The sequence below is a fragment of the Tachypleus tridentatus genome, chromosome 13 (assembly GCF_004210375.1).
Source record: "Tachypleus tridentatus isolate NWPU-2018 chromosome 13, ASM421037v1, whole genome shotgun sequence".
NCBI classification, from domain to species: domain Eukaryota; kingdom Metazoa; phylum Arthropoda; class Merostomata; order Xiphosura; family Limulidae; genus Tachypleus; species Tachypleus tridentatus.
Window position 1 is genome coordinate 248835013 of NC_134837.1, and position 19659 is coordinate 248854671.

Below are 19659 nucleotides of genomic sequence, written 5' to 3' on the forward strand. Positions count from 1 at the left end.
ATTAAATAATGTGAAAACGAAGCTGATACTGGAATATTTCATTCACAGTAACACTACACAATGAAACATGTCTCTCAGACAAACAGTAACACTACACAATGAAACATGTCTCTCAGACAAACAGTAACACTGCACAATGAAACATGTCTCTCAGACAAACAGTAACACTGCACAATGAAACATGTCTCTCAGACAAACAGTAACACTACAGAATGAAACAGGTCTCTCAGACAAACAGTAACACTACAGAATGAAACAGGTCTCTCAGACAAACAGTAACACTACAGAATGAAACAGGTCTCTCAGACAAACAGTAACACTACACAATGAAACAGGTCTCTCAGACAAACAGTAACACTACACAATGAAACATGTCTCTCAGACAAACAGTAACACTACACAATGAAACATGTCCCTCAGACAAGCAGTAACACTACACATTGAAACATGTCTCTCAGACAAACAGTAACACTACAGAATGAAACATGTCTCTCAGACAAACAGTAACACTACAGAATGAAACATGTCCCTCAGACAAACAGTAACACTACACAATGAAACATGTCCCTCAGACAAGCAGTAACACTACACAATGAAACATGTCCCTCAGACAAGCAGTAACACTACACATTGAAACAGGTCCCTCAGACAAACAGTAACACTACACAATGAAACAGGTCCCTCAGACAAACAGTAACACTACACAATGAAACAGGTCTCTCAGGCAAACAGTAACACTACACAATGAAACATGTCCCTCAGACAAGCAGTAACACTACACATTGAAACAGGTCTCTCAGACAAACAGTAACACTACAGAATGAAACAGGTCTCTCAGACAAACAGTAACACTACAGAATGAAACAGGTCTCTCAGACAAACAGTAACACTACAGAATGAAACACGTCTCTCAGACAAACAGTAACACTGCAGAATGAAACAGGTCTGTTGGCCAAGTGATAACAGCACACTGAGTATTTTCACTATCTTTATATAAGACTCCCAAACAAGGTATGTTTTAACAAAACCTGTTACCTACAGGATATTATACATCAGGTTAGTACCACAGTGATTATTGTAGTAACACTGAACTTGGTTTATTTCCAAAATACAAGACCAACAATAACTGTTAGTGTTTCATCTGTTACACATGGGTTATTTGCATCATTTCGAACCTAACCTTTGACTACTAACAACTAATGTTATTTAAGGAACATATTTTGTTTTCTAATTCACTGGATATAAAACCAAAAACTTCTAGTTACAAAACACTCACTTTATAAGGTGATAATGGAAAAGTTAACTAATTCTAAACCAACATTTTGAAACTTTTATTCTTAAATATATATATACATACACATGATTCTTTGTTTGGGTCTCAAAACATTGAAACATGTACTAATTTGAACACTATAAACATCTTATACATTTGTTTACTTCTCACATTTTAAATAAGTTAAAAAATGAGATTTTTCCTTCAAACAAAATGATTATTTATCTACAATTTATGAATTCCCACACATCTTGTTTTTGTACTTCTAAACATTCATGTAAAAAATGTCTATTTTATAGTATGAAGATACTTTCTTTTGATAAATTTGCATCAACAGAGAACTTAAAAGATAGAAATCTGACCCAGAAATCAATTTATATGTACACACTAGGACACTTGTTACATAAAAATAGCTGTACATATATGTCTTTCTGAAAGTAAAGTCAGATATTTTCTAAACATCACGTAAGAACAATAGTGAAGCTTAAAGAACTTCATGTTCTGAAGTGTAGTCGTGGTTTCCTACAGCAATGTCAACACCCAAGATGGCTTACACATCAAGTAGGCTCAGGAGAACTCGCTACTTCCTACATATTAAAATAAACAATATCAAACTTTAGTCCAGATGTATATTCCTAAAAATGTATTAAAACTATACCAAGATCAGATGAATTCAGTCATTTCACCGAGATAAAATTTCTATTAACAATTGTAGATTTCACACAAAATTAAATCCAGAAGAAAATGAAACTAATATTAAGTCTGATATTAATTATTTGTTTGTATTAAGCTGACAAATGAACACTTTAAAAGTGTCTTATGTCAGTCATATATGCATGTGTCCATAGCAGTCTAAGCACCAACTGTGCCATGTACATTATTTTGGTTGCAATAGTATGTGTAAAAAAAACAGATTACAATTATTAACAAACATTGTATTGGATTATACAATACTAGAAATGCCTGCCTAATGAAAACAGTTTTCATAGTACTTGCATTATAAACAAACACAGAACTCCCTACCTAGAGAATTCTCCTGTTTGTGCTTAATGTAGCATTTGTAAACACCACAGAGTGTATCAGTTGTGTTTTGTTAGCATACATATGAAAGGAAAAAGCACCACATGACTCATGTAATATTTTAGTGTGTGAGCAAACAGCACAAACTGGTTCATTAAATTAAGTGGTCTGTAAAAGTGGGTACTGAGTAAACAGACACAGCATCAACTCCTTCACCAGATCAAGGGGTTTGTAAAAGTTGCTACTGAGTAAATAGACACAGCACAAACTGGTTCACCAGAATAAGGGGTCTGTAAAAGTAGGTACTAAGTAAACAGACACAGCACAAACTGGTTCACCAGAATAGGGGTCTGTAAAAGTAGGTACTGTGTCAACAGAAACAGCACAATCTGGTTACCATACCAAGGGGTCTGTAAAAGTAGGTTCTGTGTAAACAGACAAATCACCAACTGGTTCACCATACCAAGGGGTCTGTAAAAGTTGATATTGAGTAAATAGATACGACACCAACTAGTTCACTAGATCAAAAGGTCTGTAAAAGTAGGTACTGTGTCAACAGATTCAGCACCAATTGGTTCACCAGATCAAGAGGTCTGTAAAAGTCGGTACTCATTAAATATGATTAATGTCCATCTTGTATACAATTTTTCATTTCCACCATCTCTCAGCAACTAAACATGTCTACCAAGGTGCTACTATATTTTCTTTATTTGCACTGTTGTTAATAATATTTTTATTCATAATTAATGCTAGGTTTCACATCACACATAAAGCCATCTGACTGGGCACCAGAACTGGAAATTCTATTATTACTCAGCATACTGGAAGACATTAAACAGCAAAATTACATGCACACTGATTTTAAAATTGTAAAAAAATCTAAACAATCAAACCTTACTTTTTTCACAGAAGTAAATCTTGCTGCCAAACTGTTTGATGTCTTCAGTTCAGATCCACTTAAAGTAAGTGGGTTCCCAGCTTTCTTCATGGTTGAGGTTTGTTCCAATGATGATGATGACAAAGCTACTGGTACTTTCTTTGAACTTGATGAATCCTTATCTGGCCTAACCCTCGTTTTGAAAGAAGAAGAAGATGTTGGAGGACATGTTTGCTTTGGTGGAGCTTGAGAAGTTGATGTACCTGTTGACGTAGTTGTTAGCGTTCTAGAAGATTCTGTCAGTACGCCACTGAAGTTATTAGTTAAAGATGATGTCACTGATGGAGCTGGACTTGAGTCAAGGTGACTATCCTACAGTTTTAACATACTTTAATTAATATGCTTTTCTATCCACACATAATAGCTTTCTTTACAGTCAAACTCAGTTGACTCAAGGAAACACATTTTTGTTCTTTGATTTACTAAGTATTATTTCTTCACACTATACCTAGGTGTTTAGCAACCTTTGTATATAAATAGACATTTCTGGTATCTAAATTAATATATTGGTTTCTATTAGATTATACCCTTTTCAATCACCAAGGGCCTAGATTTAAAGCATGTTCTAGTTCCTCATAATTATCAAACAATATAATAGAAGAATAATCAGGAGACATCAAAAACAATGATTAATGTATAGATAACTTAATTATCACTAAAAATATTGGATATCGTAAAATGTTTAACTATGGTGGAACGAAGTCTACAACATAACCATCAAACAGGTGTTTCATTATATATATCTAATTATTAGACTCTCAACTGTATTGCTTTCATTGTCTGATCAAATCTTTGCTTCGAAGTTTTGAATAAGAGTAACTATTGTCTATTTCACAGGACACGACAAGAAAATACAACATTTCTACTTCATAGATTATATTTGTTAGTTTACTTCTCGTGAAGATACGTATTACAAATAGCCATCTCTTTGTGGCCATGTCTTTCTCGTATGTTCCCTTCATAGATTCATCAATACTCTTCATACATTATAATTTCTGATCCCCACTATAGATATGTTCCATATAACTAATTTTATAGCTTTGGGTCAACACAAACGTTAAAACTAACTCTTTACATCTTTTAAGTGAAGGTTTCGTTTATTTCGAAGCCAATCATTATCGAAATGAAATGTTTCAGGTTTGTACTCGGCTCTTATTTTGATCACAATGTATCTTTTGAAGTTGAGTAAATAATGTTAACCTAATTCTAAAGGCCAGTCCAGATTTTTCCATTTTAGAATCATTATACAATTTCTCAGTTGAGTTTACTGACAATTAGTTGTTCATTGCTGAGTATTGATTTACTGACAATTAGTTGTTCATTGCTGAGTAATACTTGCGCCTTCTATGTATTGAGAAAAGAAATATATTAAATGAAAATTTTACATAGTTGTTGTAGGCTTAATTTCATAATTACTGTTCTGGTGGTAGAAGAAAAATTAAAATATTCATTTGAAGACGGACGTATTAGAAACAATTAAGTGTTTCTCTATTGGAAGAAATATGTTTCTATATATTTTTATATACCATGAACAGTCAGAACGTAAACCACTATGCCACCACTTCATCTGAACAGTCATATGGCAAAATATTACATGTAGTGGAGGATGTAAACAAGATACAACGACAAAGTCATTACATGCTCTGCCCTTATCGTTCTAATACAAAAAACAACATTAAACGACATTTCGATTCCATGCTCGTGATATCCATAAAATCACTTGAATGTTGCGGTTCCCATATCTCCAATAAAGCTACCTTTCGTTCACACACCAAGTCTGTACATGGTGATGGGTACAGGTAGTGACTTTTGTTATCAGTAATTCAGTAGAAAGGCACTTTTACAACGACATTTGAGTGTCCACAACGGTCACAACGATTTCATTTGTGCACACTGCAATTATTCAAGCAGTCACAAGAGCAACTTGAAACGTCACAACCTGAAGCTTCATGGTATTCAAAACAAAGTAATAAAAAGAAAGGAGAAGAAGATGGGGAACATCATCCACTTCACTCTTCATCAATCACAGAAAGATAGGCAATGTCCAGAAGATAGAAATTCACAATTTAAACTGTCAATAAACTTTACACTAAATAAAGAATGGAAGTAGCCATAATCAAAACTGGAATATATACTGCCAACACAGAAGCTATTCAAACTATGCAATTATTCATGTGGTCACAACTTGAAACTACATAACACTTAAAACAAAGAAGAAGACGGGAACATCATTCACTTCAACTCTACTTCAGTCACCGAAAGATGAGCAATGTCCAGAAGATGATAGAAATTCACAAATTACAGTTCCAGCAAATTCGTCGAGACCTTCACCCTCAAACAACAATGGAAGTACCCAGATTTAAAACTGGAACCTACACAATCAACATAGAAACAATGAATTTCAGCAACATCCTTTTATCTACTAAAATACAAACTATCTTCTGCTACCAACCTTGCGTACCGAATAAAACAGAATGAACTATATCCACAACCTGACTCGATAAAACCAGTGAACTCCAAGAATGTAATAATTTCTTCAGAAGTTTCCGAGAGTAAAAACTTTAGTTTCAACAGTAATTACAATACATTCCAAGTAACTTCTCGTAAAAAGAACATAATTAGTGAAACAACTGAACGTTGATCAGTCTCTTTACTATCTGAAGTCTTAACAGATGATCCACAACTTTCTGATATATTTGTAAGTGAGAGCAAACATCATGTAGTTTATTTGCTATTCAGACATAAACACAACGAATGTCAGCACTTTATCACAGTTTTTGCCCAAGACAGGAATGGCATTACGTCCATTGTGTCTTGTGGTGTTATCAGATTCGATGTGTATGATGAAGACAATGATAAAATCATCTTACTGAAGGTCACGTGCCCTCGTGTCTTTAAACATTAGTAATGATTCATACAAATTAGAGATTAGTAAGCTTGACTGTATTACTGACGATTTACACAGTACACTTATATATATAGATAGCAAGACATCAGTCCTGAATCTTTTGTGGTTATCTTTGGGTTCTTCTAATCTGTTTTTCGATAATTCTCCTGTTATTCCTGGTCAAGAGAGAGATAATTTGGTGAATACTATTTCTTCTTGTGCAGTTACAAATTCTAAAGCCCCTCGAAGAAACCCATTTCCAAGTGGTCCTAGAATACATAGATTGGCAGCTGGTTCTGTCACTACTGGGTTGGTTTCTGAAATACAGAATGACTTCTTTCCCTGAAGATGAGAAGAGGATTCAAAAGAAGCTTGATGCCCATATTTTGACTGGGTTTATAACTGGGTTTATGTATATGAAGACTTGCAGATGATGCGATTTCTAAAAGTAAGACGTAAGAACGAACAGGTGTGTGTACTTATTTTGTTAACCAAGTGTTTCTATTATTCGGTGTAGTAATAAAAACAAGACTCCTTTTTCTACAGAGTCCATACCTGTAGTATTGACAGATGTTGTGTGGGATAATGGAGTCGAGGGTGAAGTTATCAACTTCCCTAGTTCCCCTGTCCCTTTGGGTGGTGATGACTAGCTACCTTCCCTCTAGTCTTAATTAGGGACGGCTAGCACAGATAGCCCTCGAGTAGCTTTGTGCGAAATTCTTCAAAACCAAACCAAACCAAACCTTACTAAATCAAGCAGGCATTCAGCATTATCGAACCCGCTGCCTTATCCTACAAAGCAAAGAGACTTTAATAGCTTTGCTTTTCTCAGGTAAGTTAATAGAGCAATAGATGTTTTAGGCTTCAAACAAACAAATTTGTTTAGAGAAGACGGTCAGCTGTCCATGGACATTGCTGACATCCTCGACAGGGTTTTGCCTACTCTAGCCAAATGTATTCGGACATATGGATTTAATATGACCTTGAACAGTCCTCGATTTTTCAATATTTAAGGATCTCATAAAACCCATTACCTTCGGTGAATGTTGGGCAGCTATCCAGTCCATATCACTTGATAAGTGTCTGGGAGCCGGATGGTTTCCTAATGAAATTCTATTCTCACGTGTGGCACATTAGTAATTAGAATTCCTTTTGTTACTTTAATGACTGTGACACTGACGTCCATACTGCCTGTTACACATGATGTGTTATTCACATTAATTTTTAAGGATCCCACCCACTCAGCAATTGTTTGTTCGTGATGTCCCATATCACTCGTTCATGTAGATGCAAAAATTGTGTCTAATGTTCGGTGTACACGTTTCTGTACTGTTATGCCTTATCTTGTTCTTAGCTCTCGAATGTGTTTAGTACGGAGTAGAAGTGTTCAACAAAATTGCCGGGATATTTCTCTTTGTGATAAAACCAAAGATATACGAATATCTATGAATGTGATATGTTTCGGAGAGGTATGGGTTTTAATGAATTTATACTTAACGGATCAGGATGTTCGTCAGGGATTTCCACTGTCACCTTCCTTGTGATAAAGTATCTGTTTTCTAGTTTGTATTGCATTGTTACAGGGACGTCCACTGTCGCCTTTCTTGTGATAGAGTACCTGCTTTCTAGTTTGCACCACATTGTTACAGGTATGTCGACTATCACCTTACTTGTGATAAAGTAGCTGCTTTCTTGTTTGTATCACATTGTTTCGGTGTGTTGTATTTCATTGCCTCTCACAGTACTGTCAATATCTACAACCTTAAAGTGGTAGCTACTCTAGTAATGTCAATACCACAACTTTATAATGTATGTGATGCGACATACTGTCCTTCTCTGTACAGAAATATAGATATAATAACCGTTAAACCGTTAACACGAATATAATACATGTAATGTGGCGTGACATATGGTCCTTCTCTAAACATACATATAGGCACACTAACCATTTACTTGAATATCATTGCGGTACGTATATGTGATGTGGAGTGACAGATGGTCACTTCTCTACATACACAGACACATACCTGTAATAACTTAACATTACGATTATATACACAAATACAATCAACACATATCCACACAGGAATTATTATAAAGCTAATGGTTACGTATATAAGAAAACAAAACTAAGAATTCACATCAGTAAATCATTAATTTACAAAATGTTTTAAAAGACCGGATAATGTTGGTAAACTTTTCATTAAAATTATGTGAAATGTTTGTTGTTTGACTTATTTTTCATGTATATTCAGAAGAATGAAATACTATAGTAAATAGAGTAACACTACTTCCTATGTACGATGTTTGATTTTATTTTTAAGCAGTCATTTATATTTAAATGACTGATTACAACTTTCTTATATCACCAGTAATAAACCTGTAGTTATATGATGTAGGTTAGGAATGCGAACGATTAAAAATTCAGATGTTACGAGATGTACAAAGTAATACAACTGGGATATATTTATATACGATATCCTCTTTATACCTTAAACATGTATGGCATTTATCTTGTTACGTCAAATATTTAATGATTTAATCTGAAGCCTAGTTTCTAAATAAAGTAACGTGTTACACAAAAGAAAAAACTTACAACGTTAAGTTTGTAGCACTAAAAATCGAGTTTCTTTGCGTGGTGTAGATCCGATCTTAACAACAATGTAAGATGGAAATAAAGTAGGTAGTTGCTTGATCACTGAAAATTATGAACAGTTTATGTAACTTATCTACTATTTAACAACGTAAATTTATTTCTAACGACCCGCCCCATTTGAAATATGAAGGTTTATAATACTGAAACCACAGGTGCGCTACCCGGGTTGGGAACACAAGTATCCCATTGGTTAACTTTAAACAAAGATACTTAACCCGTTTATTTTTGTCAACACTGAATTTTATATATCTTAATTATTTTGTAAATGTAATTACTTTTATGAGCTTACTAGACCTGCATATGGTTTCTAATTTGAATGATATAGTCTCTCGGAGGTGGACGCCCGACAGTGATGAGCTCGGTTAAGAAAGAACTTTGAATCACTTCAAGAAAGACAACCTTTCTGCAAAGAAACAAGTTTGTTTTTTCAGGGTATGTAAACAGAATAAGAACAGACTGCAGCTACAGACTTAATCTATTCATTATTGACCAACCCCTCAGAACGTGCATGAAGTATTTGATTTATTACACTATTTTATGAAGTCATTCTCCACACAATAACTAATGTTGTAATCAATTTGGTGTAACCAGATTGAAGACGAATTAATCCTAGGTCAGCTTTATTATACACAATTCTTAAAGATCCACCCACATACGATACATTCATTTTTAAATGGTAAGTGTTGTAATAATAATTACAAACACGATCGTCTAATTCTTAAAGAAACATCCTTCAAATAAAAACATTTTACAACAGCTACTATTACCATTTATTGATAAGCAGAGCACAAAAGTTTCGACCTTCCTTGGTAATCATCAAGTTAACCTTAAGTATTAATACCATCCCTTTGGAAATTCTCGATTTCACTTACTTTCAAGAAATAACAAAATATGGGAAAAGTAATATTGTACAAATAAAAATAGTGTTGTTCATGTATTGTTCATGTACAGAGTAACTGAAAGTTAAGACATGGAAATATTATTGTTGAAGTTCAACCCACAGACAGGTGACCTCAGAAGCTGAACAAAGTAATGTGTTCTCCTTCGTGAATTGTAAGAAATTATTATTCACACAAAGATACATTGTGGGAAAATGAAGTAAACAGTGCAAATAGAAAACGGCATAAACTCATGAACAAATAATCCGAAGTGTAGTAAAGGAACGTTTAAGAAACATATGGATGAATAAAGTTACATGGTTCGAAATCTCCCTTGAAAGATACAAAGACAATATTGCCGTCTGAAATTGTTGTCGGTTCAACAAATGTCCAATCGGTAGCTTTAGGTTTAACAAGCAAGACATTTATTAAACTAATTACACAATATAGTAGGAACATCAAAACTAGTATTTGTTTCGAAATAACCTTTACGATTTCTTAATTTTATATATATATTACCACATTACAAGAACAGATAATGAACAAAGTTTTTAAAACGTACATTAACGTTTCATTTAACTTCTATTTAATGTATTTTGTATTTTTATTACTCAGAGGTTAGGTTTGAAAACTCACGTTGTTGTTCGCTGTTACAAGTTATCTGGTCTCCTTTTTTAAGGAGATTTTGTTCTGTAGTAAATACAGCCACATCTTATTATCCATATGAAAACAATACACTCGTTGAAACAGTTAAAATGTAGTTAAATTCCGTTGCTGTGAATGTTAAACATAACAAATAGTATTTTATGTTCGGTATAAGTTCATGCTATGTTTATATATGTTAAGCCTATATTAGGCTTAAGAATTATAGGAAGTATTTGTGTTGTATTCATGTTTTGAAGCAGCCGGCGAGATCATAAACTGTAGGATGTAGCTTTAGAAAGATTTAATTGGAGGTGGATTTAAGGTCATTTCTTTCGTACGCATTAGAAAACCCTTTATCTTTACTAACTAACGATTGTTGTTCTAACCAAACGTTAAATACCACTCTAATCCTACAGACATTTCCAAGGAGGATGAAAGTCCTTGCTACTGCAGTAATTATATATGTTGGATTACTAGAACGATTCAGTCACATTTGAATTTTGATTAGTAGCTCATGGATCTAAAGGAAAGTCATTTAATACAGTTACGGTTTAACTACAATAGTTGTGTGAAGAGGTACAATGAATGTTTGTGAAGTTGCAGGTAAGTGATTTCAGGTTAATAAATGCAACGGAATATAAAGCTTACTTTATTAATTTTGAAAAAACGATAAACAAAAATGTAACAATGTAAACAATCTAATAAAATTCATTAAACAGGAACTAGACCAACACGTGCAGGGAATTTCATTCTGTCTTACTGCAAGTGCATGACGTACAACTGCAGGCTTCTCCTTCTAGAAGGAGAAAAAAAAGATTACATGTAAAATACAAATTGAAATTTAAACAAGGGACAAAAACCTTTAGTAACAAATTAAAGAATTATACACTATGAACGAACTAGTAAGATTCTACTTACCTGTACACTTACATGGACCCGCAGTTTCTGCTTTTTTGCTGCACGTGGTGCACTTACAACCGTCTTCTTTACCACATGTGCACTTCTCGATACACGTGCATGAAGGATCTTGAAAGAAATGTGGCACAAATTGATTAGGTGTTATGATAGATTGAAGTTGACATTAACAGTTAATTATGTCAGGAGCGTTACTTTGTGGTTCACGATAAGTCAAAGAATGAACACAGTTCAATCTTTGTAATGCACAGAACATTAACTCTCATAATGAAGTGTATATCGTGTAGTTTTGTTACGACACTTAAATATAACTCTTAAATACAACTCATTAAGATAAGAAATATTCTTTTAATAGGAGGTGAAGACGTTTTAGTAGGGTTACAACTGCAAACGAACTGTTAAAATTGCTAATGAAAAGCTTCCATTATTTTTAAATTAAGATGTTAGACAACAGGTTTAACCTTCATGTTCTAAAACACATCATTTAGATAAAGGAGACAAATTTAGCATTAAACCTCCAAAATCAGTTTATTTCAGTGGTAAATTAGGAAGTCAGTGGGAGTGGAGAAACCCGGCAAAAGTGAGAGGATTATTATTGTTCAAACATAAGCTATCTGAATAACTATGGGTAAATAACAGTTACATTTGGTTAAAGGCACATGAAATATGGTAATTTTATGTGTATAGTTGGATTTACTAAAATCAACTGACATATTTTTCACCTATGTAAACAACTTCAAACTGAGTGTCATTTGTGTCAAATTTAGTATCACATAAAAACTACCTCGATATTAAGGTTACCTGTGGCAGCCCCAGGTACTTTGGGCTGGTGATGTTATCAAATATTATCTAAACTATCTAGTTTCATGGATTGTAGTTTCATATAAAATGTTATTACAGTCAGGGGTAACTGATGAGCATTTAACAAGTTATGTATTCAAGCTACTTTATTAACACAAGGTTTAAGTACGAAATGGTATCAAAGGCCATTTAAGCAGTATCGTTAAACAGTTAAGAAGCTACATATGAATATTTAGATCTATACAATTCAAAGATATTCCTGGTAGTTATTTCTAGAGGGAGTAGGAAACACAAATTGGCGAAATAACAATGGTGTAAGTTTGCATTGAACTCTTGTGACCATTTAAGTCATTTACTTGAATGAACGTTTTAAAGACACCTTAGTTTATTTTTATCCAAAGAACTCTTGCAACCGAAGAAACCAATGAGTTTATAATCCAACGGTCCTTTAACTGTAGATGTATTCATTAAATATTGAGATCAAGTGCTATTCATTGTCACGGAACATATTCTTAACAAGTGCGTCGTAATTGTTGGAAGTTCTTCCCATTTTTATTCACAACCTATTCCTTTTGTTTCAGATTTTGATTCTCAGAGGGATTCAGCTTGAACATCTTCAAATAGATAACTAACGTTGATTGGAGCAAACGTGCATACAAACGGTTTTAGAGAGAAAGTTAAAGCCGTTCGCTGTCGTCCAATACAGGCTGCCCTCAATCGACCTCATGTTTGAAGAGTGATAGGAGATGTAAAAATCATAGACAGAGGCTGTTAGCAACAATGAGAGTTTAGTGACGGCCTCAATCTTTATATTGAAGTGTGACACTGATATTGTTATTTGACAAACACTTCTCTGATGTTTTAAGTCTAATCATATGGTCCTTGGTGGAGCACTCTTGTTGGAACTCAGTGGGTGAGGAGGTAGATTGATTCGAGGAACCACTAAAGACGAACAATAACCCCCCTATAAAGGTTTCAGAGACAATTCGTCAAAGTAACTGGACGTTTATTTCAAGGAATCATGGTTTCCTTCCCAGTCTTCGAGGGAGGTAGGACAATAGCCTGGCGATAGGCATAACATTCTACTGCCAGATCAAGTTAAAAACAATCAGAAGAATACCAAGAGAAGTAGGAGATAAATGGTGCAGCATGTTAGTGTATATCAAGTCCAAACGATGTACTGCCAGTTTGAGTTCCACCAGTGCAAGAGGGACGATTGTAGTCAAAGACAATCATCTCGATAGGAAGGAGGTGATCGCTCTTCCCGATTCTTGATGGCCAAGAAGGTGAAAGAAGCAGGAGTGCTAGATATCCAGCAAAAGCTTTCACCTAGAGTATTGGCGATGCTCCGGGTAGCAGCTACTCAATTAGAGAGCAAGATCGAAAGGGATATTGTTCAATAACCTACTGATTGTCTCTTGACGCTGGAACTGGTGGTATAAGATATGCCAGTTATGAACTGAATCCAATACTCTTTCTAGCATTGACTTCTTACCCACTGGGTAAGTGCACGGGCCTACTGGAAAGCGATATGGTTCGAGAGTAGGATATCTATGGAAAATATCCCAGGCTCGTTTTTTGAGCCATTCGTGTCACGCGATAGCCAGGATTCCACCACGGAAGAGAATATAGTGAAAATATGTCTAGGTTTTAGGAATATATTTAGCAGCTGCTTGTATAATACAGCCATTTACTGCTGCCACACATTCGTCAATTGATGGCCTACAGACGATGGCAGCATCGATCAAGTTGTGAGAGCAGTGTAAGAAGGCATGATCCAGCTTCCACTTGGGCACGCAGGGCATCGACCACAGTTAGTCTCTCAAAATTATAGGTAAATAGTTTCATAGTTTCCGCTTCCTTGGTTATTGTAAACACTCAACGAGAAGTGAGAAAGTAATGAATGGAAGCAAACTGAAAGATCTATAGTAGTAAAAGACTGATTAGGTGCAGGAAAATAAAATTAGGATTGAAAGAGAAAGGTTGCAGTCAGAGAGCACTCTTATTAATATCAGTACTTCCCCAGAGCCGATGCTGTCCATTACAGTCTGGGATTAAAAGGGAGACAGGAGCTTTTCAATGATAGCATAAAGGTATGATTGATCCTAGGTCTCTTCAGGCGACAGGTAGAGAGAACAAAGTGATGTTATGAACTAAGGAAACATTGTTCAATACATAGTGCCATCCCTCCATGCATTCGTACATCACACAGGCTGTTTTTTATCTAAAGAAAATTGCCGAAAGGTGACTAACGGCGGCAGGATTAAGAAATGTTTCCTGTAAGGAGACAAACAGGATGGTAGGAAGCACTTAGTGTTTTGATGTAATTCAGATTAGAACGTAAAGATAGAGACAGTTCCATTGTATCAAGGTGGCCATTTTTAATGACGGGTAGGCGAATTAGGTGGAGAACCCTTCTGTTTATGACCACGTTTGTTTCCTTACTATCCTTATTCGAGGGAGGTATGTAGACCTCTATGGATCCTGCCCTGGATCGACTAGGTTTTTCTGTTGGAAGGCGATTTTAATGATTCATGACGTGAGCGAATGATTACTTTATATCTTAAGGGGAAGATGGCTCCTAGGGAATACCTGTACCCAGAACTAAAAGATGTGGATCTTGGGGTTTGGAATGCATGTTAAGGGTGTTGAAGTTAATTCAACTTTTAACCATAGAGGTCAAGAAGTTAATTATTTTTTTTTGTTCAGAACGATTCTTTTGGAGACAGATCTGTCTGCACTCCCACTATAGTTGTGGAACGAAGTGCAGCAGCAAACGTCCGAGAGGAGGTGATGGACAGGAAATTTTGAGCCTCAGGATAAGTAATGTTAGGAATCGTTTTTAAGCGTTGCATCTATTCTAACCATTTAAAGCAACAACGAAAGTAAGACGAGCGAGAACCATTGCAACTGAGGCAATGAGGGTCCGTTTCATGCTCATAGGCATCACGAGTCCTGGGAACACAACCAGCCCATGTTAGGGAACATTCACGACACGACGTCTTTGAATGACTGAACCTTAGACACTGGAAACATTTGAGGGTTTGGAATGTATGGCCGTACTTCGCAATTAAGATAGCCTGCCTTTATGGCGGCAGGTGAACGTGGTGATGTAAATATCAGTATGAGAATATTGGTGAGCATCATAATTCCATCTTTGCGAGTGGAGATTCACCTCACTACTGAAACTCCTTGAGGGGAGAAACCAGCGAGAATCTGACTCGGGGATGTCCTTCAAATTCTTCTCAACTATAACTTCTCGTTATGAATTCAATGTACCACGAGGTGTAACCTCAATAGGTAAACCCTCAAATGCCTTTAAATGCAAAAGGAGTTCACTGTGTTGTGCATGTTTTCACTAATATGTCACTAGATTGAAGGCTTATTTTTACCGACTTGAGAGCGAGCGTGTCGCTCCAGTCGTCTTTGGATATAAGAGGGAGACTTACCTTAATAGTTTGTCTGAAAGAATGTAGGATAAGAAAATGAGGTACAACAGGTGGTACAGATGTTGAAGATTGCTGCTCAGAAACTTCAAGACGTGGTCGTTTACCTGTGTACTGTTTTCCACCACTTTCTTTAAAGATGGTATTTGGAAGATCTACGATAAAAAAAAGAATTTTGGTGCCCACTTACCCCACCCACTATGGAGCCCTACGAGAGGACACTACATGTTAAATAAGGTCACTTTAACAACGCCAGTTTCGTAAGCACTATATCCAAACACCAGCATCATAATAAAGTGTCCATAACACCTGTCGAGGATATCCAACACTGGTACTAAGTTGACCGTAGCCTTAGTGGACCAGCCAATTGGCTTAAAGGGGGACCTGAGGTCGCCTGTCTACAGGAATTGAAAGCAAAAAATGGTGGATGTTTACACCTCCAAAGCTTCGAACGTAGTTGTCACCACAATAACAAAAACGTTTGACGAATCATGTCGGTTTGATTTAAAGTGGACACCACGCTATTTGTCAATATTACTGATGTCACTCAAGCAATCGACTGGCAGTATAGAAGACTTGCCATCACTTTTTCCTCTGGGAAGGAATATTGCATCATGACACGTATAATTGGCATCTCTCCGGGTTGAAGCATCCACTGTAAGTGAAGAGAATTAAACCTACATTAAATCTGATTAATTTCTCTTGTGAAGGAGAAAGGATTGCATTCAAAATAATCCTCGTTCTCAGTTTGAGAGAATGAATCCTTGGTTCAAATAAACTGAATAAATTTGGAAGAGCAGGCATCTGTGTTAAAGCTGATGTTATGGATAGCACTGTTAAGCAGAGGTTTAATAGTTACCAAAGAAGCAGTCTGTTTAGGTAGTTTTGTTTCTAAAGAACACATTAACTCGTGAACCTTGGGTTGCGACTCAGACTAGCTACATGTTTAGCAGTTTTTGTCCGAGAGACAATCATGTGAAATAAAGAACCAAGATAAACACTGCAAACACCTACATTTGTTTTCCTTGCAATAACGTTTTAATACATTTGGTTTTTTCTTATAAAATTCATTGTTGAAGGAGCTTTATTTTAGTAGCTTCGGACGTCAGGAAGATAATTTATAAATTAAAAAGAAAATAATTCAACGTGTGTAACATAAATACTGTAGTAAAAGACATTACGGAGCAAAAAACACTTCAAGAAAAGAAAGCTTTCCATATGGTAACATTCACCACTTCTGCAGCGGCCATTACTTCAACATGTACCGTACAAGTTATCTGCATTTTGTATAATACGTTTGACAATTTCCATGTTCCAGCACTATTGCTTTCTCTAGACATTAAGTAAAACTTTTGTGAAAAACAAGTCAGGTCTGTATGCGGATTAACATTTTACATTCGTTCTTTTTTAGAGGATATGCCTTTTGATCAAATATCGGAATACCCCGAGAAAATTGTGTCACATTAGTAAACACTACCGGACATCGGGGACAGACCCCTCAAACTGGGACGCATGGTTGGCTTATTTTTAGAGTGTTCCTCATTGTTGCAATGATTGGTTGAAATTTTACATTGTTGTTACCGTTATTTAATAGTTTTAAATAGAGAGTTAGTTTATTTTAACATCGGTAGCAGTTAGTAACCGATAGCTCCGAGAATTGAAATTGGTTTGTTCTTGTCGAGTAGAATAAACATTTAGTGGACGTACACAAGGTAAGGGGGTTTACCATTTTTAGAGGTAAAACTAGTCGCAACATTTAAAAAACAAAGAAATTAAAAACCCAACAGAACATTAAAAAGATTATAAACCATAAGTATTGTAATATGAATAACTTTTGCTAGTCAGGTAAATGATACAAATAACTGTCAGAATATCTGAGAAACCTTTCCTACCTTTACACTTGCAACTTCTTTCAGTTTCAAGTTTTTTGTTGCACGTGGTGCATTTACATCCGTCTTCCTTGCCACACGTGCACTCTTTGATACACGTGCAGATTTGATCTTCAAGGAAAAGAATGACAAGTGTGGCATGAGAAGTGTACGAACGTTTCATTTCTTTTAGTTCTAGTACTAAAAGTAGGTCATTTAAATGAAACGTTTAATAGTAATACATATGTAAAAACAGGTGTTAATATGCAGTATATTAAATAGATATTATCCTGAACTCGCCAAATAATTATTACAGCCTTATATTCTGCACTTCTTACAAAAATTAAGGTTTGAAATGCGTTTCATGTAATAAATAAAACATTAATAAATATTTTGGGAAGTTGAAAGTGTCGTTTAAAAGTTTTCTAATTATGTTTTAGTGTTCAGTCAAAACTAATTGTTAAGTGTAATTTAAGTTACAATAAAATATTATTGCTAGTGTTTCAAATAGATATATCAGGGCCACCCTCATTGTAAGTGACCGAGTTAACTGTGAAAAGGGGTTATAGAAACACTTAAAAAGCCTATTTATATCCAAACTTTCATATTAAAATTGATAACCGTTGCTATATAATAAATACCTTTAAATAAACTTCACCTATTTGTTAATTATTACATTACTCTTACCTCATATACTTAAAAACACTTCAAAAACTTATTATCTGAAGCAAACTGATATAAAAAATCAACAACATTTATTAATCAAATCAAATTCCATATATACTTTCAGCTCTCACTACTTCTCTGTAATACTACTTAATACAACCTCATTACCAAATACTTTAGATGTACATCTACCATAACATAAAAGAAATAACAACCTACCTCCACATTTACACACTGCGTCTGTCATTATTAATAACTGTAAAATCTTACCACCTCCCTTTCTAACTATAATTCCCGTCTCAATTTGCTGTGGTTGAAGTTTTTATTTGAATCGTGTTAACGATTCGTGTGCAAAATGAACAACAACGTACCGTGTGTTATTTCTAGCCAATCATGATGAACAAACATGTCCTAATTACAATAAACAGTAACATGTCTAAATATTTCATATAACAGGTCTGAACTTGCAAAATAAAGTTTAAAAGTAGTTCACTGTAATGTCTACTATTGGTGATAAAAACACACGTAACTACACATTTTAGGCATATCGGTTTCTAATATTTTTCCAATTTCTGGTGTTTAAACCTAAATATAATACTAACACCTCATGTCAACCTCATCGGTGATAAGATTGTAGGCTCTAAACACTAAAAATCGGATTTCAATACAAACAAACCAAAAACACAATGTAATAACTAATACACAAAATTAACTTACTATGTAAGTGTCATGTGATGTTAATAAAGTGTTAAAAATCTCACGCAGATTTATAATTTAATTTATTAATGATAATTCAGCTACCAAGATCCAATCAATTGATTACATAAGGATAGTCCATGATGTAAGAAAAGCTCTATTGTTAATGACATAAATATTTGATGCATAAAGCTGGTTTATATATAGTGTAACTGGTTTATTAAAATCATTCTTTGATTTTCTTTACTCATACCAGTTTGTTTCTTTGAATTTCGCACAAAGCTACTTGAGGGCTATTGCGCTAGTCGTCCAAATTTTGCAGTGTAACACAAGAGGAATGGCAGCTAGTCATCACCACCCACCGCTAACTCTTGGGCTACTCTCTTACCAACGTATAGTGGGATTGATCATCACATTATAACGTTCCCACAGCTGAAAGGGCGACCATGTTCGGTGCGGCCGGGATTCGAACCCGTGATCCACAGATTACGAGTTGAACCCATATGGCCATGCCGGATTATACTCAGACCACTAAATTTTTGTAATTTCAAGCTGTTGACTTTATCGGCTGTATTAAATATTGGTGGACGTGTCATTGAACACTTTAATATGAAAACGTCTCCTTAGCTGGATCACTCCCCCACACACTTTCCAGTTTATCACAAAAAAGTGCGAGATCTTAAAAAACTAAAGTTTGGGGTTTGAGTCCTCTAGTGTCCAGATTTGTACTTATACAAACAGACCAACTGTTCTCATTTCTGTTTATAAAAGAGGACTGCCACTTCCTCTGGTTTTTATTAGAATCATTGGTTTAGGTGTTTCTCTTTATTTAAACATTTAGAACAAACCCTGGTCATGTTATGTCCGATAGTGGTACTTTGAAGAACAGAAAAGAAACGCAGGTAACGCCCAGTATTTGTGTCCACATATGGACTTAGTTTCACCAGATCACCCAATGTCGTTGATTTGGT

General features: G+C 35.1%; 2 protein-coding genes and 1 long non-coding RNA gene across 3 annotated transcripts in view; all 3 read right to left on the reverse strand.

Annotated features, from left to right (window-relative positions):
* The window catches only part of LOC143237447 (uncharacterized), a 184049-nt gene that overhangs the window by 33536 nt on the left and 130854 nt on the right, over positions 1–19659 (reverse strand). The gene's annotated exons all lie outside the window — the stretch shown is intronic.
* Positions 1727–9173, reverse strand: LOC143240504 (uncharacterized). Its single transcript, XM_076483028.1, has 3 exons — positions 9068–9173; positions 3192–3542; positions 1727–1860 (listed from the first exon to the last, which is right to left on the reverse strand). The coding sequence occupies exons 1-3, from the start codon at positions 9071–9073 to the stop codon at positions 1831–1833; spliced, it is 387 nt and encodes a 128-aa protein (XP_076339143.1). The 5' UTR covers positions 9074–9173; the 3' UTR covers positions 1727–1830.
* On the reverse strand, positions 10933–18311 carry LOC143238466 (uncharacterized). The gene is made up of 4 exons (XR_013020593.1): positions 18212–18311; positions 17351–17458; positions 11215–11322; positions 10933–11092 (listed from the first exon to the last, which is right to left on the reverse strand). It is a non-coding gene; the product is annotated as an uncharacterized LOC143238466 (long non-coding RNA).